The following is a 24,918-nucleotide window of genomic DNA, read 5'->3' as shown; positions in this document are numbered from 1 at the left end:
TGATTGGAACCCTGAAGGTCTCTAATTTACCTTCAAAAGTTCAGACTAGATTATCCCTCCAATGTGTATAAACAACACGGACAAACAGGTCAAATACTTTAAAAAACTGCTATTTGCATGTTACAGACTAAGCAGATGTGAAAAAAAATACATTTTACTTACAAATCCCAACAAAATTATTGTGAAGGAAGTTAATAAGCTACTTGTTTCTGCATCATGAGCCACCTACCTAATCCACTAAAAGATCCTGCACTAAGGTAGTGCTTTCCTACATGTACTTTTCTGTTATTTTTCTTACAAACCCTTTCTTGCTTTACCATTATGGTCACGTGATACCATACTCTCCTGAACTAGAACACATCTGTAGGAACTCCACTCTTAAATTCTACCACTGGCATCCTATATTGAGAGCCCTGTCTTATTTACAGCATTAAAATTTTTCTCAAGAGGAGAACTGTGAGATGCATATGCATTTTGGGGATGGGGGCAGAGGGGAAGGAGTGCCTATTTAATACTACTCAAATAAAGGAAAGAAAAAAAATCATCTTTCCATAAATTCTCTATTTTTTTTTAATATAAAATTATATTCTGGTAATAGCTTTGTACTACACTTTCCAGCTTCCCTTTATATTTTATTATCTAGTAAAGCCAATTTAAACATTGTCTACTCCCACTTGCCTACAGCCAAGGAAACCATTACAAAACTTACAAAAATAAAGCCACAGCAAATCTGAGAAGTTAGCAGGTGAAGGCAAGGGACTATTCAAAAACAAAATACCTTTTTAAGCAATACTGAATAAGGACAATGGACACCTTTTCATGTCCTACCATGTAAAAGTATAGATAAACCTTAACTTACATAGTTAACTCCCTTTTTAACATAAGATTTATGCTCGCAAAACACAAGTAGGAGAAAAATCAGCACTTACAACAGGGTTTTTTGTGTCTGGGTCAAATTCTGTAGAATTTGCATCTGAAAGAAGTTCAAAATAAACTCATTACCATTGTTCTACACACACTACAGACTCATAGGAACAGTTCTGCATCATTTTAGGACTTGCCTGCATCTGAGCTACAATCCCGTGTGTTAAAACACATATTGCACCAATTTTGAAACAGCCACGGGGATTATATGGCCTCAGTCACGCATACTCCATTTCCTACTTCCCAAACTTTCTTCCTCTCAGTTCTTAGTGGTAATAGTTCACTGGTGAGCTAAAACTCTTCAAATTACTACTGCAATGGCTACAGTTTGGCTATTCTAACTAACAAAGTATGCAAAAGAAAGTGAGAAAACCCCTTCTCACCTTTTACTCATCACCACCCGTGCACTCTAGAGCAAGACTACAGGAGTGAACCACAAGCACACTTTCTGCTACACTCTTTAAGTCAGGAAGCAGGTTTCAGGCAATCGGCATAGATCCTACTCCTTTGCGCACAGAGTGCTTAGCTCTTGCAACACAAACAGTTTGAGCTAAGAATAATCACGGGATCTATATAATATATCTAATAATAGATACATATTTCATGTACAGAATAATATTTCTTCTAAGCAAATCATATCCACACTAGCATTCTGAGCTTACCTTTCCAATTCAAACAGTTTCTTGCAAATTCCACAACTGCTAATTGCATTCCCAGGCAAACTCCTAAAAGAAAAACAAAACCACAGAATTTAACAGCACAAAGAGCAGGACAGCAAATGTACTTGCTCTTTTCATCTTAAATGTGACTGCTTGTTTAGAAATCTTGGTACCCAGTGTATATACACAGACTTACCAAATAGATAAAACAAAAACAGCAACTCAAGGTAAAACAGATTCTTCAAAATTTGGCATATTGTTAATATATATGAAACAATCGTGCAAAAAAATTGTTGCTTTTTTTCCTCTCCCATCTATTTTGCTAATAATTACTGTAAAGATAAACAAAAGCTAAAGCTTTTGCTTATGTCCAGAATCAAATTTTACTTTAGCAACTAACCAAAGTAGTTGCTGTTACTTATAAAATTGTAAAAAATCTAGGGTAGGAACCAAAGCTTCAGAGGCATTTACACAAAAAGCATCTAGCTCATAGGCCAGATGGCACCTTTAGACATTACTGTAATAAGATAGATCAATATATCAACAAAAAATATTTAACATAGCAAATGTGTCCAAAGACAGCTATGTTTTCTGCACACGAATTAATAAGTATAATGATAGTGATTTAATTCAATTGAGAAGCACAGATTCTCTAAATAAAATGTGAATATAGCAAATAAAGCCTTTGGAGTAGGAATGGTCTTTCTCTTCCTTCCTCATACAGCGGCTGTAGTGAGCCGGGGCATTATTTCCAAGGCAGATATTCACAACAGCACACATACTTCCCCAAGACAGGATCCCTCCCTAGTATTATATTGATTCTATTGTTCTTTTTTACTCACCAATCACATGCTGGGGTGGAGGGGGTAGAGGAGGTAGTCTACAAAGTTTTTTGTTTGTTTGTTTGTTTAAGATATCAAATCAATTAGCTTTCTATACACCTCCAAGAGACAGTAAATTCTGACACTAATGATCTTACCAAGGAAAGGTTTTTTCTTTGTTCTTGCCCAGGAGATAGCTTGGAGTTTGCCTTCCGTTCCTCTAATTCCAAACCCCCCCGGGACAAGAATGCCACTGCAATGAAAGCCATATATATAACATCCAACACGTAGAATCAAGCCAGCAAAAGAAGTCCATACAAGTTTAGAAAGACTTTTTAGGTTACAGAACAGCAAGCACAGTGCATGAAAGGCACGTTTTGTATTATCATTCCAAATACACAGAATTTAAATTTGGACGTTTCTGTCTCATCTACACAGGCTGTCTCATCTTACCCCACACTTCACAGTGAAGTTCTCACTGCTTAAATATATATTGCTTGAATAAACTAGATACATAGTCACAACTTTAGGATCTTAAAACTGAAACTTTATGGGTACTAAGTAATACTGAAGAAATTAATGCATTTGGACAATAAATTACATGCCTTTACAAGTACAAATTGAAAGCCCAACAACTCTTAACAAAGAGGTTTTCAAAGTGCCATAGGCATTTACTAAGCTTTTATCTAACAAACAAAACCATTGACAACTGCCTGCACTGTAAGGAAACTATTTTGTCTAGCTATCCAAAAAAAAAAACAACTGCAACTTGTCCAAAGGGATTACAACAGAGTTTGAGGATATAGGCTGATACTATAATTTGCTATGTCTAAGACTTGTCACCAACCATGCAAATCCATCTGCTTCCATAACAAAAGTTTGGATGCACTAAGAAACGATTCACTGAAGAATTTTTCATCACATGAAGTAACTATCACACTCTACACTTGGGACACAAAATACCCGATGCCACTTACTCTGCTTTGCATAGCTTGTGCCATGCCTGGTGATATTTCACTGAGTTCTCCGCTTCTGTAGAACGTTCAAGTTCTGTTGAATCTATGTACTACAAAAGAAAAATATGTAGTAAAATAGTATTTTTTTTTTCCACAGAAAGAGCAGCACACACTATATAACCAACTTTTATATAATATGGCTATAAAGAGTTTCAATAATTTCTCAGTAAACCTTTAACTACTACAATTAAGACCCAATATTTGCTTCTCTCTTTGCATGCAACTCCAGAGCTCTGGCCACCTCCAGTCCTAATTTTCCTACCCTCCAGGTAAGCAGACTTGCTAGAGTGCTCTACAGCTGTATACCCAGCTTTTCTTCCTATGGAAATCAGGGCACCGATCAAAGGCTGGTGCTGACCTTATCCCGACATCCAAATGAAATATGGTCAGGATAGTCACTTCACTATCTTTTGGGTGTCACTTTTTACCTAATCTTACCTTAAGACTGGATAAACCTGCATTGTCTAGCCCACAGGAAAGGCACTCCTGTGGACTGATTGAAAGCATCAACTGTAAAGAGGAAGTCAGACTCATTATGTATGTCCTACCAGAGATTTTGCATTAGAATCACTGCTGCCAGTAATAACCATGGCTCCTGAGGTACCACTAGAGTAAATGAGTGGGGCGGTTACGTACTGCATTAGCCATAAAGTATCAGAGTTTGATTCTTGGTTTTAACATAGTCTTTCTGAGAACAGCATAGAGGCCACCCACCATAAAAGCCAGATTATCTGAAATGACAGGACTCATTTGTGTATGGAGAAGTGAAACAGACAAAGATTGCCTAGAGTTTTCCAGATAGGATTGCCTTCTAGCTAATACTTCTATTTTTTCTCATGCTCCAAAAGGCATCAGAACTACAACAGAAAAACAACTACTTATGAACCTTACTGTTCTGCACTGGTATGAGAATATAGAATAGACTGAAAGAATATAATAGACTGGAAGCGTAGAAAAAGAAAAAAAAAACATTAATTACAGCTAAAGTTAATTGTGGTTTCCTTGCCAAACACATTGAACCAGCAAATTTATTACTTTAAGCAGCATCAACATTTCATCATTCACATATGTAGATACTGGGTTATAAGCTGGACCCCACATACAATAATAATAAGTTCTTTCAGAACACAAGTTTATATGGAGAACCTTCAGACAAAAAAGAACTACAGAGGAGGTTAACACATGCAGCTAAATACAGAAGGAGTCCTTGTCTGTTAGCACTTCAGCGCCAAGCTGGAAGTAGTTACAACAAACACTTATTCCCATGCTTGTTAAAGCAAAAGCTCCACTGAGCTTAGATTTGTGTGCAGGTAGACTTGTTAACCATGTACTTGCAAGACTTTGCACACTTCACATTTTTGCTAAAAAACAAAGTTACTTATATAGAAAATTTTCCCACTACGCTACTGCCAGTATAAAACAGTATTTAGAGTGACAGAATCAGGTTGGTTGGATATGGCCTTGGGAAGACTCTAGCCAAGCCTATCATGCTCAAACCATGTCAAATTAAAGAAGGTTACTCAGGGCCATTGTTGGTCAGGATCTGAAGATCTCCAGATTTCACTGGAGACAACCACTTTGGGCATGTTGTTTCAGGGTTTGACCACCCTCACAATGAAAACTTACTTCCTTTTATCAAGTCAGAATTTCTCACATTCCTGTCTGTGTCTGTTCTCTCTACATCTTCTGATGTGCGCTTCTGAAAGGTGCCTGACTCCATTTTCTCTTTCCCCTCTTTGATAGTTACAGACAGCAATAAGATTCTCCCCTAAGCTTTCCCTTCTCCAGACCGAACAAACTTACTTCTCAACCTCTCCTCATCTGCCGTGCACTTCATCCTTCTAAACTTGGTGGCCCTACCTCAGACTCACTTGTGTCAGTGCACGTCGTGTACTGGGGAGACAAAAGCTGAATACCATGCTCCAAATGTGGTCTCAGAAGTACTGAATAGAAGCGAACTGTGACTATCCTCAATTTGCCTGCTACACTCTTGCTTAGTATGGCCTGGGATGTTGGCTTTCTTTACAACAAGGGCACACTGTTGGCTTGTGCTCAATTTGTCATCTACCAGGATTTCCAGACCCTTTTCTGCAAGCCACTTTTTAGCCAGCCAGAACCCATTCTGTACTCAGATGGGGTTACTCAATGTCACATGCAGGACTTTGCATTTGCCTTTGTTGAATTTCATGAGGTTCCTATCAGCCTGTTCCTACGGCCTTAGGTCCCTTTGAATAGCAGCCCTGCTTTCCACTATACAAAGAGCTCCCCCCCCAGTTTGGTATCATCTTTAGACTTGCTGAGGGTGCCCTCCACCTCATCTTCCATACCATTAACAAAGACACTAAACAGTTTCTGTGTGTGTTTGTTTCTCCTTTTCTGTTGGTTAGAAGTGCTCCCTTCCACCTCCCCAGACAACAAATTAACCCACTTATCTCTGTACAGATGACCTACAGAAAAAAGATTTCAGCTGCCCCCTTTAATCAATATCTTGCATCACTTCGGGAATCACACTGCAGCAGCATGTTAGTGCTGATACTTTGTGACTATGTACTACCATTTTGCTACTGCAAGATGCCAAAATATCCTCTGTACCCCTTAACTGATACTAATAGACACCTTCACACTGGTTCTCCACCCCACACCTTTCCACCCCAAGCAGCAAAACTCTGCAATGGAAATGGATAGTTCCAGGAATAGGAAGCTGGTAACAGATTTCTGTGTAGTTTAACTTTCTGCTCTCATTAAAACAAGACATTTGTCTTATTTGTCTCTAATAGTACTTTATAGTAAATAGAGCAACTGCTTTCTTGGAGAAACTGACCTAATTCTGATGTCACTAGAATCTTGAAGATAACTTCTTGAGAGCAATCAAATTTAACTGCAATGAAGAACATCAGCTTCTGACACCAGATTTTAAAAAGAAAGTCAATTGTTTTTCAATTCACCTATTTTCTCTTGTCTTTCTTACACTAATCTCATTAAAGCAATAAGCAGTCTCACTAGAACAAATAAAACCTACCTTTGAGAGTAAATCAAATCATCGGATCCAGTTTTGAGTAGTCACAGTGTTCCTTTCAGATAATCCTACTTCCAAATAAACTAATCTCTAAACAAGTCTTTTATAAAAAAATGAAATGCTTAGCTAGTCTGTATTTATACACAATTCATTTTCTAATTTCTGTATGAATTAAAACTACTTTATATGACAGAAACTAGTAAAGCATATTCAGAGTATTCCTGAAAGCAAAATCCAGAAATATCCTCACCATCAAATCCAGTTTGTGATTAATTGCCAGCGCAGAGTGTTCCAGAGCCTTGAAAACAGATGCATAGCAATCACTTAGTTTTGTGTACTTGCCAACGAGAGCTATGGAACACACCTTCAGCAACCTTTCATACCTGACAAAAATGAGATGTTGTGTTATTACCCCAATTTTCACAATGTTTCACAATTTTCACAATGTTTGCTTTTTCTTTAACTTCACAAAATACCTTCTAAAATCCCCAAAGCGTCAATGCTTTTAAACCCAGAGCTTCCACGGGTGTTGCAGTAGCAGGATGCTCCTGACCCAAACCCAATTTGGTCACTTCAGTGCAGCTAAAAACCTAACTTGAATTCAAACACTTCTACTTTTGAAAGAGCAGCAGGAGTTAAAATACCTGTCAGCCATTTTCCTCCATTTCATTAGAAGATCACTTGGTTGGTCATCAATGGGTAAATTTAACCTCTGTTTAAAATACTTAATGATGCCTTGCTCCTCCAACAGAATTGGTACTCGGTAAGTGGAAGAAACATCATGGATAAATATCACCTAATTAAAAAAAAAAAAAACACAATATAAAAGTCTTACCTAAATATTTCTTATGCTAAACATACATTCTATTTTGTATACTACATACATTTTGTATTCTACATACATCCTACTTTTTAAGTTCTTTTCCTTTGAATGAGCAGGGTAGTTGTTGTAGTGTAACGTAACCCCAACAGACAGCTAAGCACCACACAGCTGCTTGTTCACTCACCCCAGCAGGATGGGGAGAGAGAATTGGAACAGTAAAAGTGAGAAAACTCCTGGGCTGAAATGAAGACAGTTTAACAGGTAAAGCAAAAGCTACAAGCAAAGCAAAATAAGAATTAATTCACTACTTCCCATCAGCAGGCAGATGTTTAGCTACTTCCAGTAAAGCAAGGTTTCATCACACACAACTGTTATTTTGGAATAAAGATGCCAAAATTCTGAATGTCTGTCCTTCATTCCCCCAAGCTTTTATTAAAATCACAGAATCACAGAATGGTTTGGGCTGGAAGGAACATTAAAGATCATCCTGTTCCAACCCCCCTGCCATGGGCAGGGACACCTCCCACCAGACCAGGTTGCCCAAAGCCCCATCCAACCTGGCCTTGAACACTTCCAGGGATGGGGCTCCTGTTCCAGCCTCACATAGCAAAGAATTTCTACCTTATATCTAATCTAAATCTACCCTGTTTTAGTTTAAAGCCATTATTCCTTGTCCTATCCCTAAACTCCCTGGCAGAGAGTCTCTCCCCAGCTTTCCTGTAGGCCCCCTTTAGGTACTAGAAGGTCACTATAAGGTCTGCCCTGAGCCTTCTCTTCTCCAGGCTGAACAACCCCAACCCCCTCAGCCTGTCTCCACAGAAGAGGTGCTTCAGCCCTCTGATCATCTTCGTGGAGCATGACATCATATGATAGGGAATATCCCTTCGATCGGTTTGGGTCATCTGTCCTGGCTGTGTCCCCTCCCAGCTTCTTGCGCACACCCAGCCTGCTCACTGGCAGCATCAGAAGTAGAAAAGACCTTGACTCTGTGCTAGCACTGCTCAGCAATAACTAAAACATCTGTGTGTTATCAGCACAATTTTCATAACAAATCCAAAACACAGCATTATATGAGCTATTATGAAGAAAATTAACTCTATCCCAACAACAACAACAAAAAAAAAGTACAGCCAATATTTAAAGTTCCACTAAATCTAGTAGGAAAAAGTTAACCAAAAGATAAAAATTAATTTCACTTCTTCATTACACCATCATATAAATACAGCTTGTCAAGGCTATCAGCAAGTCAGTTGACACATCAGTTTTAATACAAACTTCTGCCCTACAAGCAGTCATGCTTGCTAACAAACCCTTTTTCTTCCTCTTTCACAAACTTGAGGAATATTAACTGGGAAAGAAAGAATATGAAACCTCACAAAACAGACCCAAGCACAATGTGATGAAGTTTCCTAAAAGAATTTTCTTAGTGAATTGGATTATGTAATTAAATGATGAGTATAGCCCATTCAAGGGCCATTTAATTAAGAATGTGTATTTATAAACAGTGTCCAAACTGCTTGTAGTTAAGTTCACTGCACTTGGCTTATGCAAGATGGTAGAGTTTGGAATCCTGAGTACAAGTGTACACAAGAAGTAAAGGATACTTGCTTAGTTAGTGATCCTTGACTTGCATTCACCACATAAGTATGTAAACATGCACGCTACTTCACACCTCTCTGTGTGCCCATTCAACAGCAAAAAGGTGTAATCACAGCCCTCCTACAGTGAGAGGAAGGCTTATCCAACTGGTCTTCCAAAACTGATAGCTATCAGCTACCATCTTAAGCATATAACATTAAAAAAGAGCCACTAGCTGCTGTAGATTAGTCTTGTTGACTGTTACAGCCCCAAAACAGGCCAAAGACACTGGTTGTGTTTCGGTAGTATACCCTTTGAACTGAGGAGGGAAGAGTCACCTGATTAAAGCAAAATAAAAAATACACTTAGAGGAAGACTGTGGACAAAGTAGCATGTGGTTTTCATGGACTAGTTACAGCAATCCTGGAAAACATTTCCAGGCACATGAGAACAAGAAATCATCAGGAGTGGTCAGCATGGATTCTCCAAGAGGAAATCATACTTGATCAACTCAGTAAGCTTCTACGATGAAACAATTGGCTTAGTAGATGAGGGAAGAACCATGGATGTTGTCTACTCTTCAGTAAGGTCCTTGACACCATCTCCCACAAGATCCTCAGATATGTTGTTGATGTATGGGATGGGTGAGCGGAGGGGTGGATTAGAAACTGGATGAATGGCTGAGCACAGAGGGTGGGGATCAGTGGTGCAAAGTCTAGTTGGAGGCCAGTAACTAGCAGCATACTTCAGGGGGGTCAATACTGGGTCCACTCCTGTTTAACACCCTCATTAACGAACTGGATGATGGGGAAGAGCATAGCCTCAGCAAGTTTGCAGATAACACAGAACTGGGAAGAATGGATGATATACCAGAGGGTTGAGCTGCTACCAGAGGGACCTGATACTGCCAGAGAAGTGCACACAATTTCTGTTTGATTCAATTTCCTGTTGCCTCTCTCGGGCTGGAGAGAAACCACAGAGGATTTTCCATGAAGATAGTTCAAGTGCTTTGCCTTCCACTAACAGTAAGGTGGCAGGCAGCAAGTGGGGTAAAGTAACGGCCATGCTATTCTGTATATCTTTATCTGAGATCTTACAACAAAAAGCTTTTTTTTACACAACTAATTTTTTACACAATTAATACATATGTGAAATACAGCATCACTGTTGGCATCTATTATGTCTTTAATATTATCCATTACTTTGAGGAATAACATGCTCTCACCTGGAAAAAAATTAAAGAGCATTTGATTTATCAAAATTAATATTTGAATATCAATCACCACAATTAAGGCCAAAATATGTGAATTACAAAAGGATATATATAACTACACTGTAGATGTTCTGAGCGTGTTAAAGGACATGAATAACCTATTACATATTATCCCAGTAAGAGCGTTCATGTGGCTGTGATGATCTATGGACGTAAGTAAAATCCCTAGCTTTAGGGATGGCTTTGATCACTCATTATTATAACCACCTGAGATGATTTATGGACAATAACCAACCATAGCTTCAAACAATCTATGAAACTGCATGGTTTTCATGACAATGTATAGCAATTAACCATGCACTAAAAATTGATTCCTTTTATTAACTTTTTACAATCCATTCAGTAATTATACCAAATGTAACATGCATTTAAATTGTCAACAATTGTTCAACATACGAAACTAACATAAAAATTCCCAATATTTTTAAAGTGCTATAGCATACGTGACAACAAGAAAAAAATGGAAAATCAATTACATATTAATGAAATAGTCTGAAGTGGAAAACAGAAACGCACAGATATCTTTGTATGCTGTCCCATATATTTAATGATGAGTAAAGTACTGACCTGCTCAGGCTCCACGTGGCAGAACATTGAGATCTTTTCCTTCACTGCCATTTCTATAGGTTTTGCACTTCTGCAGACAATCTGTCATAATATTCGAAAAAAAAATCATAAATCTTCACCAGAAAAAAACAATAGAAGATCCTCAATACTGTTCATGAAGAAGCTCACATCCTTTGGAAGCACAGTGCAAGCAAGCACACCTTTTTTTTCTGCCCTCCTTTGGAGTTCTATCAATATATCATAGCTCACATATATCTCCTAGCAAGGCAGAAGTAATCAGTCAACCTGCCCTTACTGACCCATTTGTATTAATCTTTCTTTGGCATCCTCTGTATGCTACTTCCTCATGTTCTCCTTCCTTTTAGCTACTATTGAAACATTCTTTAGGTAAAGTCATAAAGCTCTGTAAGTACGAATCAAAAGAAATATTTTGATCTTCTCAGGTAAGTTCAGAGCAATAATACTTAGCTTATATGCATGCTTTCTACCATTTCAATACTTCAGCACATTTTTTGTAATTCTTAATTTGTACATCATTGTAAAAAGAAGGCTGAAGAAGAGAAAATTCTCTCTTAACTTTGTGGACTTTTTCTGGTGCAATTATTTTGCTGATACATATAAAACTTGGGAATTTTAGAAAATACTGTCAATTTTTTTACCAACAAAGAAAACAAGTGTGTTTTTTGGTGTTTGTTGGAAGGGATTTTTTTTTTTGCAATATCTAATTTCAGGCAACTAACTAAATGCAAAACTGCTCCCTGTATGTGCCTTTGGAAAACTTAGTCTCCTACCTCAAGTTATTTTGAATCTTGAAAGTTTAATAGAAAGTTGTACTGTTAAAAGATGAATTCACTATTTTCCCCATCTTTCTCGCAAACATAACTACTTAACACATTAAGCCCTTTTTTGTTCAGAAACTTGTAGCTAACCTTTGATTACCTTGCTAGAACACAGTTTAGCTACGCTGATATTGATGAACTCTGATCAACTTCTCCTACCCTTGCAAAAACTTCTAGAATCAGGAAAATCAATGCCAAGTATAAGGGAAAATTAGTGTGCGTTCTAATAATCAAAAAAGACTTATGTAACAATTTGTACATTCTCTTGAACTAAGCCCAACTTATACTTAAGAATTGGATACTATTTGAAAACATTATTCATAAACGTTGATAGTATGAACACATGATCAAATCCACTAGGAAATCTATCATCCTTCTCACTGAGACAGGTTTCAATTTAATAGAGTCACAGAAATCAAAAACATCAGAAGCAGCATGGAAATACAAAACTACGATAACAGTGGCCAAGAAGCAGCTCAAAGCAACATAATACAAATAAGACAATGAACAATTCAATTGAATAGGGCAGCAAAGACAAACATATAATCAGCTTTCAAAATGCAGCAACAGAGTCCATTAAATCTGCAGACACAGTGTATTCATTAAGCACTTAGAACCCGCCGTGGAGAACAGAAAGGCTCCCGCTTACAGACAGCTGAGACTGGCCCAAAATGCCACCTCAGGGACGCCTAGGACCAGACAGCAAGGCAGCAGCTGTCACAAACAGGTCAAGCCAAGCTTACATCAGGCAGCCTGGCTGCACAGCTTGTCAAGGAAGCCCACCCGACTGCTGTTCTAGGAACTTCCCCAGGTGTTGTCTTGGCCTTGCACCAAGAAAAAGAGCAACCATTTACAGATTTTCTTGAAGCAGTGCCTTAGCAACTTACTGACATGGCCAAGAGGTGTTGCTCACACTGTAATTCCTCTATGCTTTGGTGCTCACCATCAGCAGTAAAAAAAAAAAAATAAAAAAAAATGTACAGTGCCCCAGAACTGTCCCAGGCAAGAACTCAAAATGTGAGAGAGTGACTAGATGAGTCTGCTTTCCTTTTCCACATATATACACATTTAACAAGCTTTAACAATTAATTTGGGAGGGAGCTGGACACTGGCAGATATCTTAAAGGCCTCCGAAAATCACATTCAACTTTCCATATGTAATTAGTACCACAAAAGGGATTTTGAACTTTAGGCCCTGAAGCTTGGAATATAGAGCAGCACTGCACAAATAAAACCCTTTCCTTCCTCAACTTATTACAGTTAACAGGTTACAACAGTTTGAAGCTACCAAAACACATCCTTCATACACCTTATTTATAAAACCATTGGATTTGTAGTTTAAAACATGCACGTTGATAAACTTAAAATTCTAGGTCCTGTTACAACATAAAATCTGAAAATGTGGATAAGTAAATAAGTAAGTACATGCTCTCTCCTATCCAATTCAAATATAGATATTTGAAAACTGTGCCTATAGTACAAACATCAGTACAGTTGATAATGTACAGATTATCAATGGCTTTGTGAATTGCTGATCACTTGACAAGTATCTACATATCTTCATGATGAGAACAGGTTACCTCTTCTCATTATATAAATATTCACCATTTATCCACTAACAGTAAAAATGCTGGTTAGTGCTTGTAGAAATTTTCAGGGAAAAAAAAGGGTTTGTGCAACCTAATAGGAAAACATTATCGATGTTATCAATGCAAAGTTACCCTGCATCAGAAGTTAATACCAGATATTGATGCAGAATTGTTTTTGTTTTGTAATTAGAAAATTCAAAGTGCAAAAAAGCGCTTTTATTTCAAGTAAAAATTGAGGCTGGTGTGTGGCAGATTCTTTGTTCTCATTCACAGTATTGTGTTAGCAGGTGAATTAGTATTTGGGCCAGGGCTTAAAGCCGGTCTGCTCTGAACCAAGATTGCCCACACTGTTTAATCATTAGCTTGCTCATTTACTCTGCTTTGGATGCTTTATCCAGCTTCTCCCAAGACAACTTTGCTCTACAGGGGGCCAACCCTAATGAAATCTTAGTTATGCTTTTAAGCGGTTTTGTGAAAAAGGCTCTAAAGACCTTTAATATTTTTAATACACCTCACATTTTTTCACTTGATGTGGCAAATTGTGCCATAAAAGCATTTTTTAAAATGGAATCTATTCCCACCGAATTTCTGTCACTAATTCAAGTAGTTGTACTCTTCCCTGGAAAGTGGCAACAAGATGAGGCCCTTAGAACATCCAGAAACTAGAAAAGCACATAAGCCAAAAAGTCACCTCTTGCAAAAGTTCAAGGAGGAAAAAAAAATCAGAAAGAAGCACAACACAGAGTTTAGTTGTGCAACTATTCTTTTAAGAATCATTCCTCCTTTGTGAGGATATAAATATTATACAGAACCAGTGACTATTCTCTCTTTCATTTCTGAGAAGAGTTAGGTAGGAAGCTTTTTCTACCAATAGACTTTATGGCAATGGAAAGGGCGCAATGACTTCCAGAATTAAATATGGAAAATATTCTTTGACTTAACAAGCAACCTCACATGAAAGAGCAAAATTATTCTTTTTCTTTCTTGAAGAACTAGAAACGCAGTTCAGCTGCATTACCTGCAGCTCAGGAAAACACGAAGCATAAGTTTGAACTGTGGTTGTATTGGCATTTGAAGCTGTGCTGCCCTGGCTTTGCTGCTAGCAGAAACACTTGAGCAAGCAGATTAACATCGCTCAGTGGCATACAGGTATCACAACAGGGAGCTGTAATTAACTTATGTCTCCTCTCTGCTCCCTACGAAAAGTGCCAGTGAAGCAACAAATGCATCCAGGAAATAAGTACATACTCATTTCTAGGCACCAGGGAGAGAGAATGGAAGTTGAGCGTTTGTCATCATCTGCCAATTCACATGACATGAAACTTGTTTCCTTTGAGTTCACTGCACCACGTGGTGCAAGTCCAATGAAAGAAAGAAACTGAGGAACCTTACTTTGAGAATTCACCCATGTGTTTCATATTTCCTTTTTAAAGGTTTTCACAGGTAGGATTGCTTCTTCTTAATCATGCATAAAGAGAAACTAGAGAAAGAATGTTAGAAGCCAGAAGCATTCTACCTCTTCTAGGTCTTCCCACAAAGTGAACTGAGACATCTGAACTTTAGACTATTTTTAAGCAATGCAGAATGATTTTTCTGCAGAGATCCTATTAGAAGAACATAGGTAGAGGCCCAAGATTTTGCTAAGAGTTATCTGGATTATGTTAACTTAGAGTAAATAGGAGTAGTTGTAGTGGGTTTACGTGGCAACATTTTGGTAGCAGGGGGCCATAGGGGTGGCTTCTGTGAGAAGAATCTAGAAGCTGCCCCATGTTAGGTAAGGGCCCCGCTGCTGACCAGATCTGAGCCAATAAGCGATGTTGTTTGTGCCTCTGTGAGAGAATATTTAAGACAGGGAAAAAAAACGCTCCACCACACAGCAGCTGGGAGAGTGAGAGGAGTGAGGAACAGCCTTGCAGGCGCCAAGGTCAGTGAAGAAGGAGGGGGAGAGGTGCTCCAGGCACTGGAGCAGAAGTCCCCTGCGGCCTGTGGTGAGGACCATGGTGAAGCAGGCTGTCCCCCTGCAGCCCATGGAGTACCACGGTGGGGCAGGGTTCCACGCTGCAGCCCGTGGAGGAGACCACGGTGGAGCAGGTGGACCTGCACTGACGGAGACTGCGGCCTGTGGAAGACCCCTGCTGGAGCAGATTCCGGGCCGGACCTGTAGCCCGTGGAGAGGAGACCACGCAGAAGCAGGTGACCTGGCAGGAGCTGCTGCCCGTGGGGGATCCAGGTTGGAGCAGTTTGCTCCTGAGGGATGGACCCCGTGGTACGGACACATATCTGGAGCAGTTCTTGACGAGCTGCTGCCTGTGGGCAGCCCACGCCGGATCAGTTCAGCAAGGACTGCATCCCGTGGGAGGGACCCCCCAGCACAGGGGACGAGAGTGACCGAGAAGGAGCGGCGGCGAAGAAGTGCTATAGACTGACCATAATCCCCATTCCCCTGCGCTGCTCGGGGGGAGGAGGTGGAAGAGAGTGCAGGTGGGGGAAGGCGTTTTTGGTTTCTTTCCTTTGTCTCTCACTTCTCTAGCTTATTAGTAATAGGTAATAAATCTTACTATCTCCCTATGCTGAGTCTGTTTTGCCCGTCACGATAATTACTGTGTGATCTCCCTGTCCTTATCTCAACCCTTGAGCCCTTTTCATCGTATTTTCTCCCCGTTCCTCTTTGAGGACGGGGAGTGAGAGAGCGGTTGTGGTGAAGCTCGGCTGCCCACTCGAGTAAAACCACCACAGTAGTTTAACTTCCTGTGTCTTCAGTCAAGTAGTACAGCACATATGTTGCATTTCTTTTAAAATTCTTGTCTCTTGTGGGAGGCTAAGGCTCATTCTTTGATCACTGGTTATGCATGGATACTTCTAGATGACCTGTAAACAAAACTCTGCATTTATTGACTAATGAACTCACCAAATCTGGAGACAAGCCTAGACCCCTCAGTGCTCGAACACTGTTCTGTGTTGGTTTTGTCTTCTGTTCACCGGTGGCATTAGGCTAGAAAAACATATTTTTAAAGTTCAAATAGGAAATTTATTAAACAAAATACATTAACAGAGAAGTTGTAAGTTAAAAGTGAAAAGTCATTGCAAGTAATAATACTTGCAGGAAGTAAGCATATCGAAACAGAGCCACAAAAGAAATGTCACTACAATTACTACAAACATTAAAAATTCTGTGAAGAAGCACATGGCCCTAATTTAGGTCAAGTTTATTTTGTTATTTGTCTTTCAAAGTAAAAGTTCCAATATAATTGACTCAGGTAAGCGAAATATTTCATAATTTGGACTTTGCTAATAAATGCAAAGTGTCCAACAGCACAAAGCCTTCAGTACTCAGAAATAATCAGATGCAGTAAATAATTCACAAAATCAAACCCACTGAATATTAGATGCAGTGGTAAATATTCTCTTTTTATCTACACAAAGTGTGATCATACCATCATTATCAACATTTCATTAACAAAATCTCTCCAGTGAATACTTACCTCTTAAAATAAAATCTACTCGCGAATTAAAATTAAAAAAAATGCTTTCAGCCTTGTACAGTAAGTTGTAGTGGTCCTGACTGGAATACCACTGTACATCAGGGAGTTAGTGATCCACGTAAAAGTTAACCTGAGTAGACCCAGACCTCTGTTATGCTGAGCTATGCTGCACATCCAGCCGGCCTCCAGGCACTGTTGTTCTGCACCAATCCCTTGGCTGTAGGATAAATAGTCATGGAATAACCTCAACTAGCTCACTGTACCAGAAGAGCACGCAAGCAGCTCACACTTGGTACCGAAACTTACATCACCTATCTGACCTTGTCTTTATCTAGCAATGCAGCAACAAGTTCTCATGAGAACATCGTTTGTGCTTGACAGCAGAAATAATAGAGTCGTTTCCTTGTAAGAAAGTCACGTAATAAATTCAAATGACCAAAAGGGAAGAATCTCATCTATGGATGGAGTGAGCCCAGCATGCTGCATGTAGTTCAATGCAACACCACCTGGGCTTCCTTCCACCTAAAGGGAGGTATGATTATCTATATTATCCATTCCTTACAGTGTTACCTCAAACAGAAGTTTAAATAATATCTTACAGAGGCGGAGTACCTTTCTTACTGGGATGATAACATACCAGCACCTCCCAGCGCAAAACAGAAGCATATTTAGCCTTCTAGATAAATTAGTATTTATTAACCTTTTTTTTGGATAACTTAGAACATTAAAACACATTCTCACATCAATAAAGTAATTAACAAGGCTTTTATTTACCCAAATGAGATTGGCTTTCATCTCAATTTCTAAACGCCTCCAACATCCCTTCTTAATTAGAGAAGTAAACAAATATAAAGCTCAATACAGAATAAAAGTTGCCAACAATTAAAATGTTTATTAAAATAACTTACCTGTGGTACTAGACTGACATGGATGTTACAGAAGTTCTCCCTTTTTGCTTTGAACTGAAACTGTCTAAATGCTTCAACAAATGGCATTCCTTCAATGTCTCCAATAGTTCCACCCAGCTGAAAAAGAGGTTGAATCTGTCAGTGGCAGAAAGTAAAAAATATATATATATTTTAAAGAGTCTACCTTTTACAGATTCAACAAGTTATCTGAATTTTTTATCTAGTAAATCCAAAAATTTGCAGGCATACTCTACAAAGAGCCCTCACCTATTCCACTTATTGTTTCTTGTGGAAAACAAAACAATTTTCCTGTTTCTTTATACTGACTTTACACCAAACACATCAGATTCCCATAGGAAGACGTATGGTGCTATGGAATAAGCACCATACTTTTACTAACTTCTAAGTGGTGAACAAAAGTTAATGAATAGTTAGACTGATGTGACTATTTTTGTATAGAGATATTCAGGTATTATACCTTTTCCTGACAGACAGATTAATCAGCAGTCAGGACCAACAAGATACAGACATCTAGCAGTATTATCATGGCTTTTGAACATTGATAAATGATATATATAAACAATGCAAATAATATATTATAAACATTTAAATATGTTACCAACCCAAAGTCCAAGACTAAGTCCATGACAAACCTGACTTAAAGACGTGAATTCGATGTTTTTCAAAGACATAAAGAGCTGTAGTAAACTAAACACTGAATAAAGCAGTCTAGCATGGAAGTCTTGTGAAGCAAGAGTGTTTCAGAATGATCCTTTTGTGCCACCATGTGGCTTTTGACAGAGTTGCGCATTTGTGTTCACAGTACCAGAAAAACTTCTGACAACCACACTCCTTCAGAGTTTTGCAATGGAAAAAGAATTCTCTAGGACTGTAAGAGTAAAGGTAGATATTTTTATGAGGCTAGAGGTATAACAAAAAAAAACTTAACATGGAGGAAACAAAATTATGTTTGAAGTTAAAGGACTGACAAGCTCATCTCTTATTAATGTTCTTGAGCAACTTCTACATTTACTGCTTTTACATTTCCTTTAAATGAAACATTTGAGTCACTGTCCACATCACAAAAGAGACCTATAGTTATATTTATATTTTAACCAAGGTATACTTTTCTGTGTAAGAAATCCTGACCAACTTGATAGCCTGGGTCTTGAAATTTATCACCCTATTGATTACAGCAGTGCTTTCGGGCATGAAATCTATGACATGTTCTTCCCAGGTTTGATCTTCTTCTGTATTTTCCGCTCTAATAGTAATACCTAGCAGTTAATGACTGCACTTCTTCCAGTTGTCTCCAGGCACTACTAAGAATGGGTGAAAATCATTAGTTCAGTACTGCAGAACATCAGTGGGTTAAGTGATTAACAAAGTTACTTGCAGAGATCTTAAATATATAAACAGAAAGTGGGAAACTAACTCATACAATGTTTAAATATATCCCTGCAAATATTCCACAGGCAACAATGTGGAGCATTTGAAGTCATACAGAAAGCTAAAACGCTACAGGATCCCCGACTGGCCATGGGTGTTTCAGGTATCACACATTTTCTCAATGCTATTAACAGTATGCAGCTTCAGTCAAATGTCTGTAACCTGGAAGAAATACTTCACATTACAGTAATTGACTTTCTTAATTTTATAAATTAATAAATTCTTAAGCAACTCCATTTCAGCAGTATTCTGGAAGGGATTTAATCAAGTTAACAGAAACTGTATAGGGATAAGACCACGCCTATCGTTCGCAGAACAAATCATAAAGAATACAAAATGTGTGCTTGTATTATAGCTCACCACAGAACTTCAGTCTGACCTTTTTTTTTTTTTTACAGTAAATAGCAAAGAGAAAGCAAGCTAGTTTTTTGCGTTTGCTGCGGATATAGATCCTAAAAGATTCTATACTTGCCTCAATTACACATATTTGTGGCTCTTTTCTGTCATCATCCACAGGAACTTTTGCCTGATTCATTACCCATTCTTGAACTGCATCAGTGATGTGTGGAACAACTACAAGACAAAGGAAAAGTACTAAGGCAAGCACATCTCAAATGTACATATGTACATGTTTTTGCATGCAAGGAGGGAAAAACAAGCAGGAAGTCGAAAGGGAACAACCTCTTTTTTTATACTCCTTATTTCCCTGAACCCAGAAGCCCAACATTATAGAAATATTCTCAGATCTCCTAGGAAGGAGAAAGGAATAAGCTGACACAGGAAGAAGCAGCTTGTTTTTCCCACTCTTTTATAAAGTCTGAATGGATTAGTATACCACAGAATGTAAAATCCTACCTTGAACAGTCTTTCCCAGGTAATCACCATGTCTTTCTTTATTGATAACATGCTGATATATCTTTCCGGTGGTGATATTGTTATCTTTATAGAGATTAATGTCCAAGAATCTTTCATAATTTCCTAAATCTAAGTCAACTTCTCCACCATCATTCAGTACAAAAACTTCACCTGAAAAAAAGAAAGTGAAAACGTTAAAAATAACATAGAAAAGTTTAGGATGAAAAACATAACAGACAGAAAAGCAATAAAATAACCACAAGTTATTAAACACGTAGGTGTACCACAAACATATCTTCAAATTGAAGAAACATTTCTTTTAAAAGACACATTGCAATGACACACCAATAAAGTACATACTGCAACTGGATCTGCGTTGTCATTCTGTCTTAATATTTGAGTCATTACTTTTACACTGAATGTCTATCCCTCAGTCACTAATAGTTTTGAAAATGAATGTAAGTTATATTGCCAAAATATTTAAGTGACTTAAAAATATTTAACCAGTATTTCAATAGCCTGCTACAATCCCCAATTGGATGACAGTAATTTCCAGGAATCATAAATCAGTAATAAATAAAACATCAATTTACATGTGGCAGACAAAAACTGTGCTTTTATAAGCATGAATTATCACCCACTTTCCAAGTGTTTCAGTATAAATTCTTGTTGTATGGAACTATTCGAATGATTAAGGCTTGGACCAGGAGTGAAGTTATGATGTACATAAATGCTTATTCAAGTGTGATAACTATTTATTATTCAGTTGTTTCATCTCATATATTCAGTTCACTATGCTCGTAGCGAGGTTTACTTCTGACTCTGGAAAATCTAATGAAAATATTCTTCACGGTTCAGACTTCTCTTAAAGCAAAGAGTCTGCAAATAATTCTGAAGCTCATCAACCTCTGAAGGATCTAAAGTTGCTATATGCTAGGGTAAAGCTGGAAAACTCTGAACATGAGAAAAGAAACAATTCCCCTGAAGGTAGGGAAATTCTGTAGACTATGGAAATATACATCCCAGCTAGATACCACAATCCAATGAGCAGTTTAACAAAAACAAAAGAAAAACACCACAATGCATGCAACAGAGAGGAAGATTTATGCCTGATCCCATGAAGCAATGAGTTCCTTCTCTTTACCATTAATTCGCTATTAAAGTCAACAGAAGCAGAGTGGAACTGACATTTCTCAAAAGCGGGCCTTTGGGGAATAAAAACTGTATTTAAAAAAAAAAACTTTAAGTGGAAATCTCTAAATTATAATCCTTTGACTCAATCAGTTTTCCCCCAAAACGTTCACAAAAGAGGCTTGCCATTCTGGCTTGTGTGAACTGCTACTTACTACCCCACAAGTCTGTGTGTTTTTTGGTTTTTTTTTTGTTTGTTTTTTAAGCAGTATGAAAATCCTTCTAAAACGGAGGAAAAACAAGTAGTGCGGGAATTAGATACCACATTTGCCCCCTTGTCCATTATGTGATCCACGGAAGGAATACACCCTCACAATCTCAAGTCATTGCAGGAGTCTTACCACCAGAGGTAACATGCATGACAGATGAAGTAATGTTCATCATTATAAACGCCCGTCAGAGTGTCTTGCAGCTCATCAGCAATGTAAAGAGCCAACCAAACAAAGCATCTACTTTAAAATGACATGACAGCCAGCTCTCTAAGCTTCACTGATTGTTTTGACTGGATCTTCATTGTCACAAATTAGAGCTTAATCTAACTCTCATGAAGACATTCACACTAGGGACACTGACAGCTGACATCCCAGTAAGAGCATTCACAAGGAACTGTCCAGGAAAACAGTTTCAAATAAGTTTTGCAGTACCATTCCAACTTTTTATCAAGTTGAACTGAAGACAGCATAGACTGGATAAGGCCAACAGCTAGGATTTTTCCCAACAAAGCAGAATTTCATAGAAAGTAAGCAGCTACTCTTCAAAGTATCTTCACCAACCAGGCTTCACCCCTCTTTACTTAGAGCAGACAATGTCCTTAAGAATATGCAGTAGGGAACAAGCTTGCATTGCCAAATAGGTGATAAAATGACTAATAACTACCATAGTACTATTTTTCAAAGAAAATAAATAAGCATGATTATGAATACAAGATTTACACAAAAGGTAACAGCACAGTCTTCCGTACCATGTTCATACGGTGAAAATGTTCCAGCATCTATGTTTATGTACGGATCGATTTTGATTGCCGTGACACGCAGACCACATGATTTCAGTATGGTGCCAATGCTGCTTGCGATGATCCCTTTGCCAATGCCTGAGATGACACCACCAGTTACCAGGATGTACTTCATCGGAAAATCAGCACGAGAACACAGATCTCGAGGTGGAAATCTAAAATGACAAAGAGGTACATTTACTTAACGCAAATTCATGCCTTGGAAGAACACAGTAGGATCAATCCCTCCCAGCTTATACGCCCATATTTAAGCTGTATGCCTAAGTCCTCTCCACAGTCAGTAGAAAAACAGAGGTACCATTTTGATGCACTGCCCTGTAGGGATGCCAAAGACAGGCATAGTTCATCTGACTTATTTCTCTACTATGACAGGAATAGTCAGCTATCTTTTAGAACCACAAGTTAGGCAAGAGGACAGGTTGAGAAAGCTGGGCCTGTTTAGCCTGGAAAAGAGAAGACTGAAGGGAGACTTCATCAATATGTACAAATATCTGAGAGGAGGGTGTCAAGAGGATGGAGCCGGTTTCTTTTCAGTTGTGCCCATTGACAGGACAAGCAGCAACGGACACAAGCTGAAGCACAGAAGGTTCCGGATCAATACGAGGGGGCATTTCTTTACTGTGAGGGTGACAGAGCAGTGGGACAGGTTGCCCAGAGAGGTTGCAGAGTCTCCTTCTTTGGAGATATCCAAAACCCGCCTGGATGCCATCCTGTACAACGTGCTCTAGGTGATCATGCTAGGCAGGAGGATTGGACTAGGTGATCTTCAGAGGTCCCTTCCAACCTCAGCCATTCTGTGATTTTGTGAAGATGAATCTCACCCTGGGTTCTTTCTAAATGAAAGAAATAAAAAATTTAATTTGTGTTGAGAAGTTAGCTCAAAGATTGTTCCTTGCTACATCAGCCAGAACAGTCACATTCTCTCTCCAGTTGATTTACCCTCCAAAAATTCTGATTGTAGCTAACCATACACATTAAAGTCAGAACACTATACCATCCGCTATGTTTTTCAGCAGATTTCCCCTCTCCAATTCACAGTGTACCAAGTGTATCACCAAAGGTCTTACAATATCCTACAGAACAATGGAACATGAGAGCAAGAAAGAAAAACTGAACCCAAACATCCATATTTATACAATAGCAAATTATTAATCATGAGTCTAGAAGCCTTTCTTCACATGCCTACCCACCCTCCCTCTCCAAGTTACTAATGAGAAGGAAAAATAAAAAGAAATTTTTAAAGCTGGAGAACTTTACTCTCGAGGAGGACCTGCACGTAGGACAAGACTAGGCCAGACCACAGAAACATATGAATGCCTGCATGGGAGCAAGATGAGTGTGGACGGTAACAGAGCCAGAACTATTACAAAAACACAAGGACTTTTGATAAAAAATTTAGAAAACTACAGTCCCAATTAAAAGTTCTTCATCATCCTTCTTGTTGCGATAATCTGCTATTCTCATCAAATGCTGCTGATGCTGTCCCTCCTATTCTCCTGCTTCTTCTGCCTTTCACACAAGCATAGATTTTACTACCATTTCTTCACCCCACCTGAAACAGACAGATGTTGAACATGTCTCATCTGTAACTGCACTCACATTATATTCAGGCAGATGTAGGGGCTAATCCTTGGAATAATGCTTGAACATTTTGCCACAGAGCAAAAATTTTACGGTCAAGAATCATCTTTCCTTACCTACGTACCTAATTTGTTCAAAACATGCAACAGCACATGATCTAACAGTGCTTACAACAAACAAAAGCAGTACAGTTCTTTACGCACTGGTAGTAAGCAGCCGCTTGTGAATGAGTGTTGTAGCTCCTCCTATTAAGTTATTAAGTAACATAAATAAATATGGTCCACAGCTTCAGGAGGCAGAGTTCAAGGAGGTAACAATGTTATCAATGCTCTTACAACTAATAATAAGAAATAATAAAGCATTACTTCTGTGCCACTGTGGACAAAAGGGAGACTGTAGCCATCAAAAGCACTTAACTCAGGAGAAAGGGAACCTTGGAATTTACTCAAGACTAATACAGATGGACACACAGCAAACACTAGCGGGGGAATAGAAAGTTTCCTTACCTTCCTCGTCATTACCTGCAAACACGCCAATAACACAACTGCAGAGTAATATAAAGCAAATCGAGAAATAAAAAACATGCAAAATTCGTTTACTGAAACAAGCCAAACCAGACAGCAGTTACGACAAATTTTAAAGACCCACAGAGCACGAAAGCGCGCTCCACAGGAAAACAAACCCTAATCCGCATAATTAGGAAATAACTTTTCCCTGCTATTTAATTTTAATAGATTTTTTTTTTTTTACGGTAGAGATCTTAAGGTTTGGAAACACTCTGTTTCAGACTCTTTGTGAATCAGCTAATGGAGTTGTCAACATTAACGTTTCATAACCATATAAGTCAGTTTCAAAGCTGTTTATAGAAAGAAAGAAAAAAGAGGGAAAAAGAGGGAGAAACTTCATCCACAGGTATAAACCCTGACTACGTGCCACTCGAAACTGACGAAGCCCGTCACCTTCCTGTCAGCACCGAACCGCGGAGCTCCCCGTGACGTGACGCCCCCGAGGGCAGCCCCCCAGCAGCGCGAGGAAGCCCAGCGCTGCCTCGCAGCAGACACAAAGAGCCCCAGGGCCGTGACTTGCAGGGCCCGGCCGGGGGCACGGGGACGGGACCACCCCAGAGCAGCGGCTCCCCCCAGCCCCCCTCAGCCGCGGCGGGGGGCGGCCGTTGGGGGGCGGCCGTTGGGGCCCCTCCCCCCGGGCAGGCGCAGCCTCGCGCCGCGGCCGTTACCTTCCGCGCGGCGTCCACGCGAGGCGCGCGCACGCGCACGTGAAATGGGGAGGGGGGGGGCGGCCACTGCCGCCGCGGCGGGGGTTGTGAGCCCCGCCCCG

At 39.1% G+C, this 24,918-nt stretch overlaps 1 protein-coding gene across 5 annotated transcripts in view; it reads right to left on the bottom strand.

Moving 5' to 3' along the window:
• Nucleotides 1-24,913, bottom strand: part of CTPS2 (CTP synthase 2) — a 74,495-nt gene extending 49,582 nt beyond the window's left edge. For 2 of the 5 annotated variants that reach the window (XM_080562595.1, XM_080562598.1), the window contains exons 1-14: nucleotides 24,543-24,682; nucleotides 22,488-22,835; nucleotides 21,952-22,157; nucleotides 19,800-19,970; nucleotides 19,417-19,517; nucleotides 17,496-17,612; nucleotides 16,014-16,097; nucleotides 10,678-10,758; nucleotides 7,081-7,232; nucleotides 6,687-6,819; nucleotides 3,382-3,470; nucleotides 2,563-2,657; nucleotides 1,587-1,649; nucleotides 930-973 (exon numbers count right to left, since the gene is read on the bottom strand). In XM_080562595.1, the coding sequence (XP_080418721.1) occupies nucleotides 930-973; nucleotides 1,587-1,649; nucleotides 2,563-2,657; nucleotides 3,382-3,470; nucleotides 6,687-6,819; nucleotides 7,081-7,232; nucleotides 10,678-10,758; nucleotides 16,014-16,097; nucleotides 17,496-17,612; nucleotides 19,417-19,517; nucleotides 19,800-19,970; nucleotides 21,952-22,117 (1,296 nt within the window). In that variant the 5' untranslated portion in view covers nucleotides 22,118-22,157; nucleotides 22,488-22,835; nucleotides 24,543-24,682. Of the gene's footprint in view, nucleotides 1-929; nucleotides 974-1,586; nucleotides 1,650-2,562; nucleotides 2,658-3,381; nucleotides 3,471-6,686; nucleotides 6,820-7,080; nucleotides 7,233-10,677; nucleotides 10,759-16,013; nucleotides 16,098-17,495; nucleotides 17,613-19,416; nucleotides 19,518-19,799; nucleotides 19,971-21,951; nucleotides 22,158-22,487; nucleotides 22,836-24,542; nucleotides 24,781-24,817 lie in introns of those variants that run through there. The other 3 variants (XM_080562596.1, XM_080562599.1, XM_080562597.1) reach the window with 3 other exon arrangements.
• Between the last annotated feature and the right edge of the window lie 5 nt (nucleotides 24,914-24,918).

Source organism: Anser brachyrhynchus, assembly GCF_964034855.1.
Source record: "Anser brachyrhynchus genome assembly, chromosome: 1".
NCBI lineage: Eukaryota > Metazoa > Chordata > Aves > Anseriformes > Anatidae > Anser > Anser brachyrhynchus.
The sequence above is the reverse complement of the archived record's forward strand: the minus strand, read 5'-3'. Positions and strand labels throughout refer to the sequence as shown.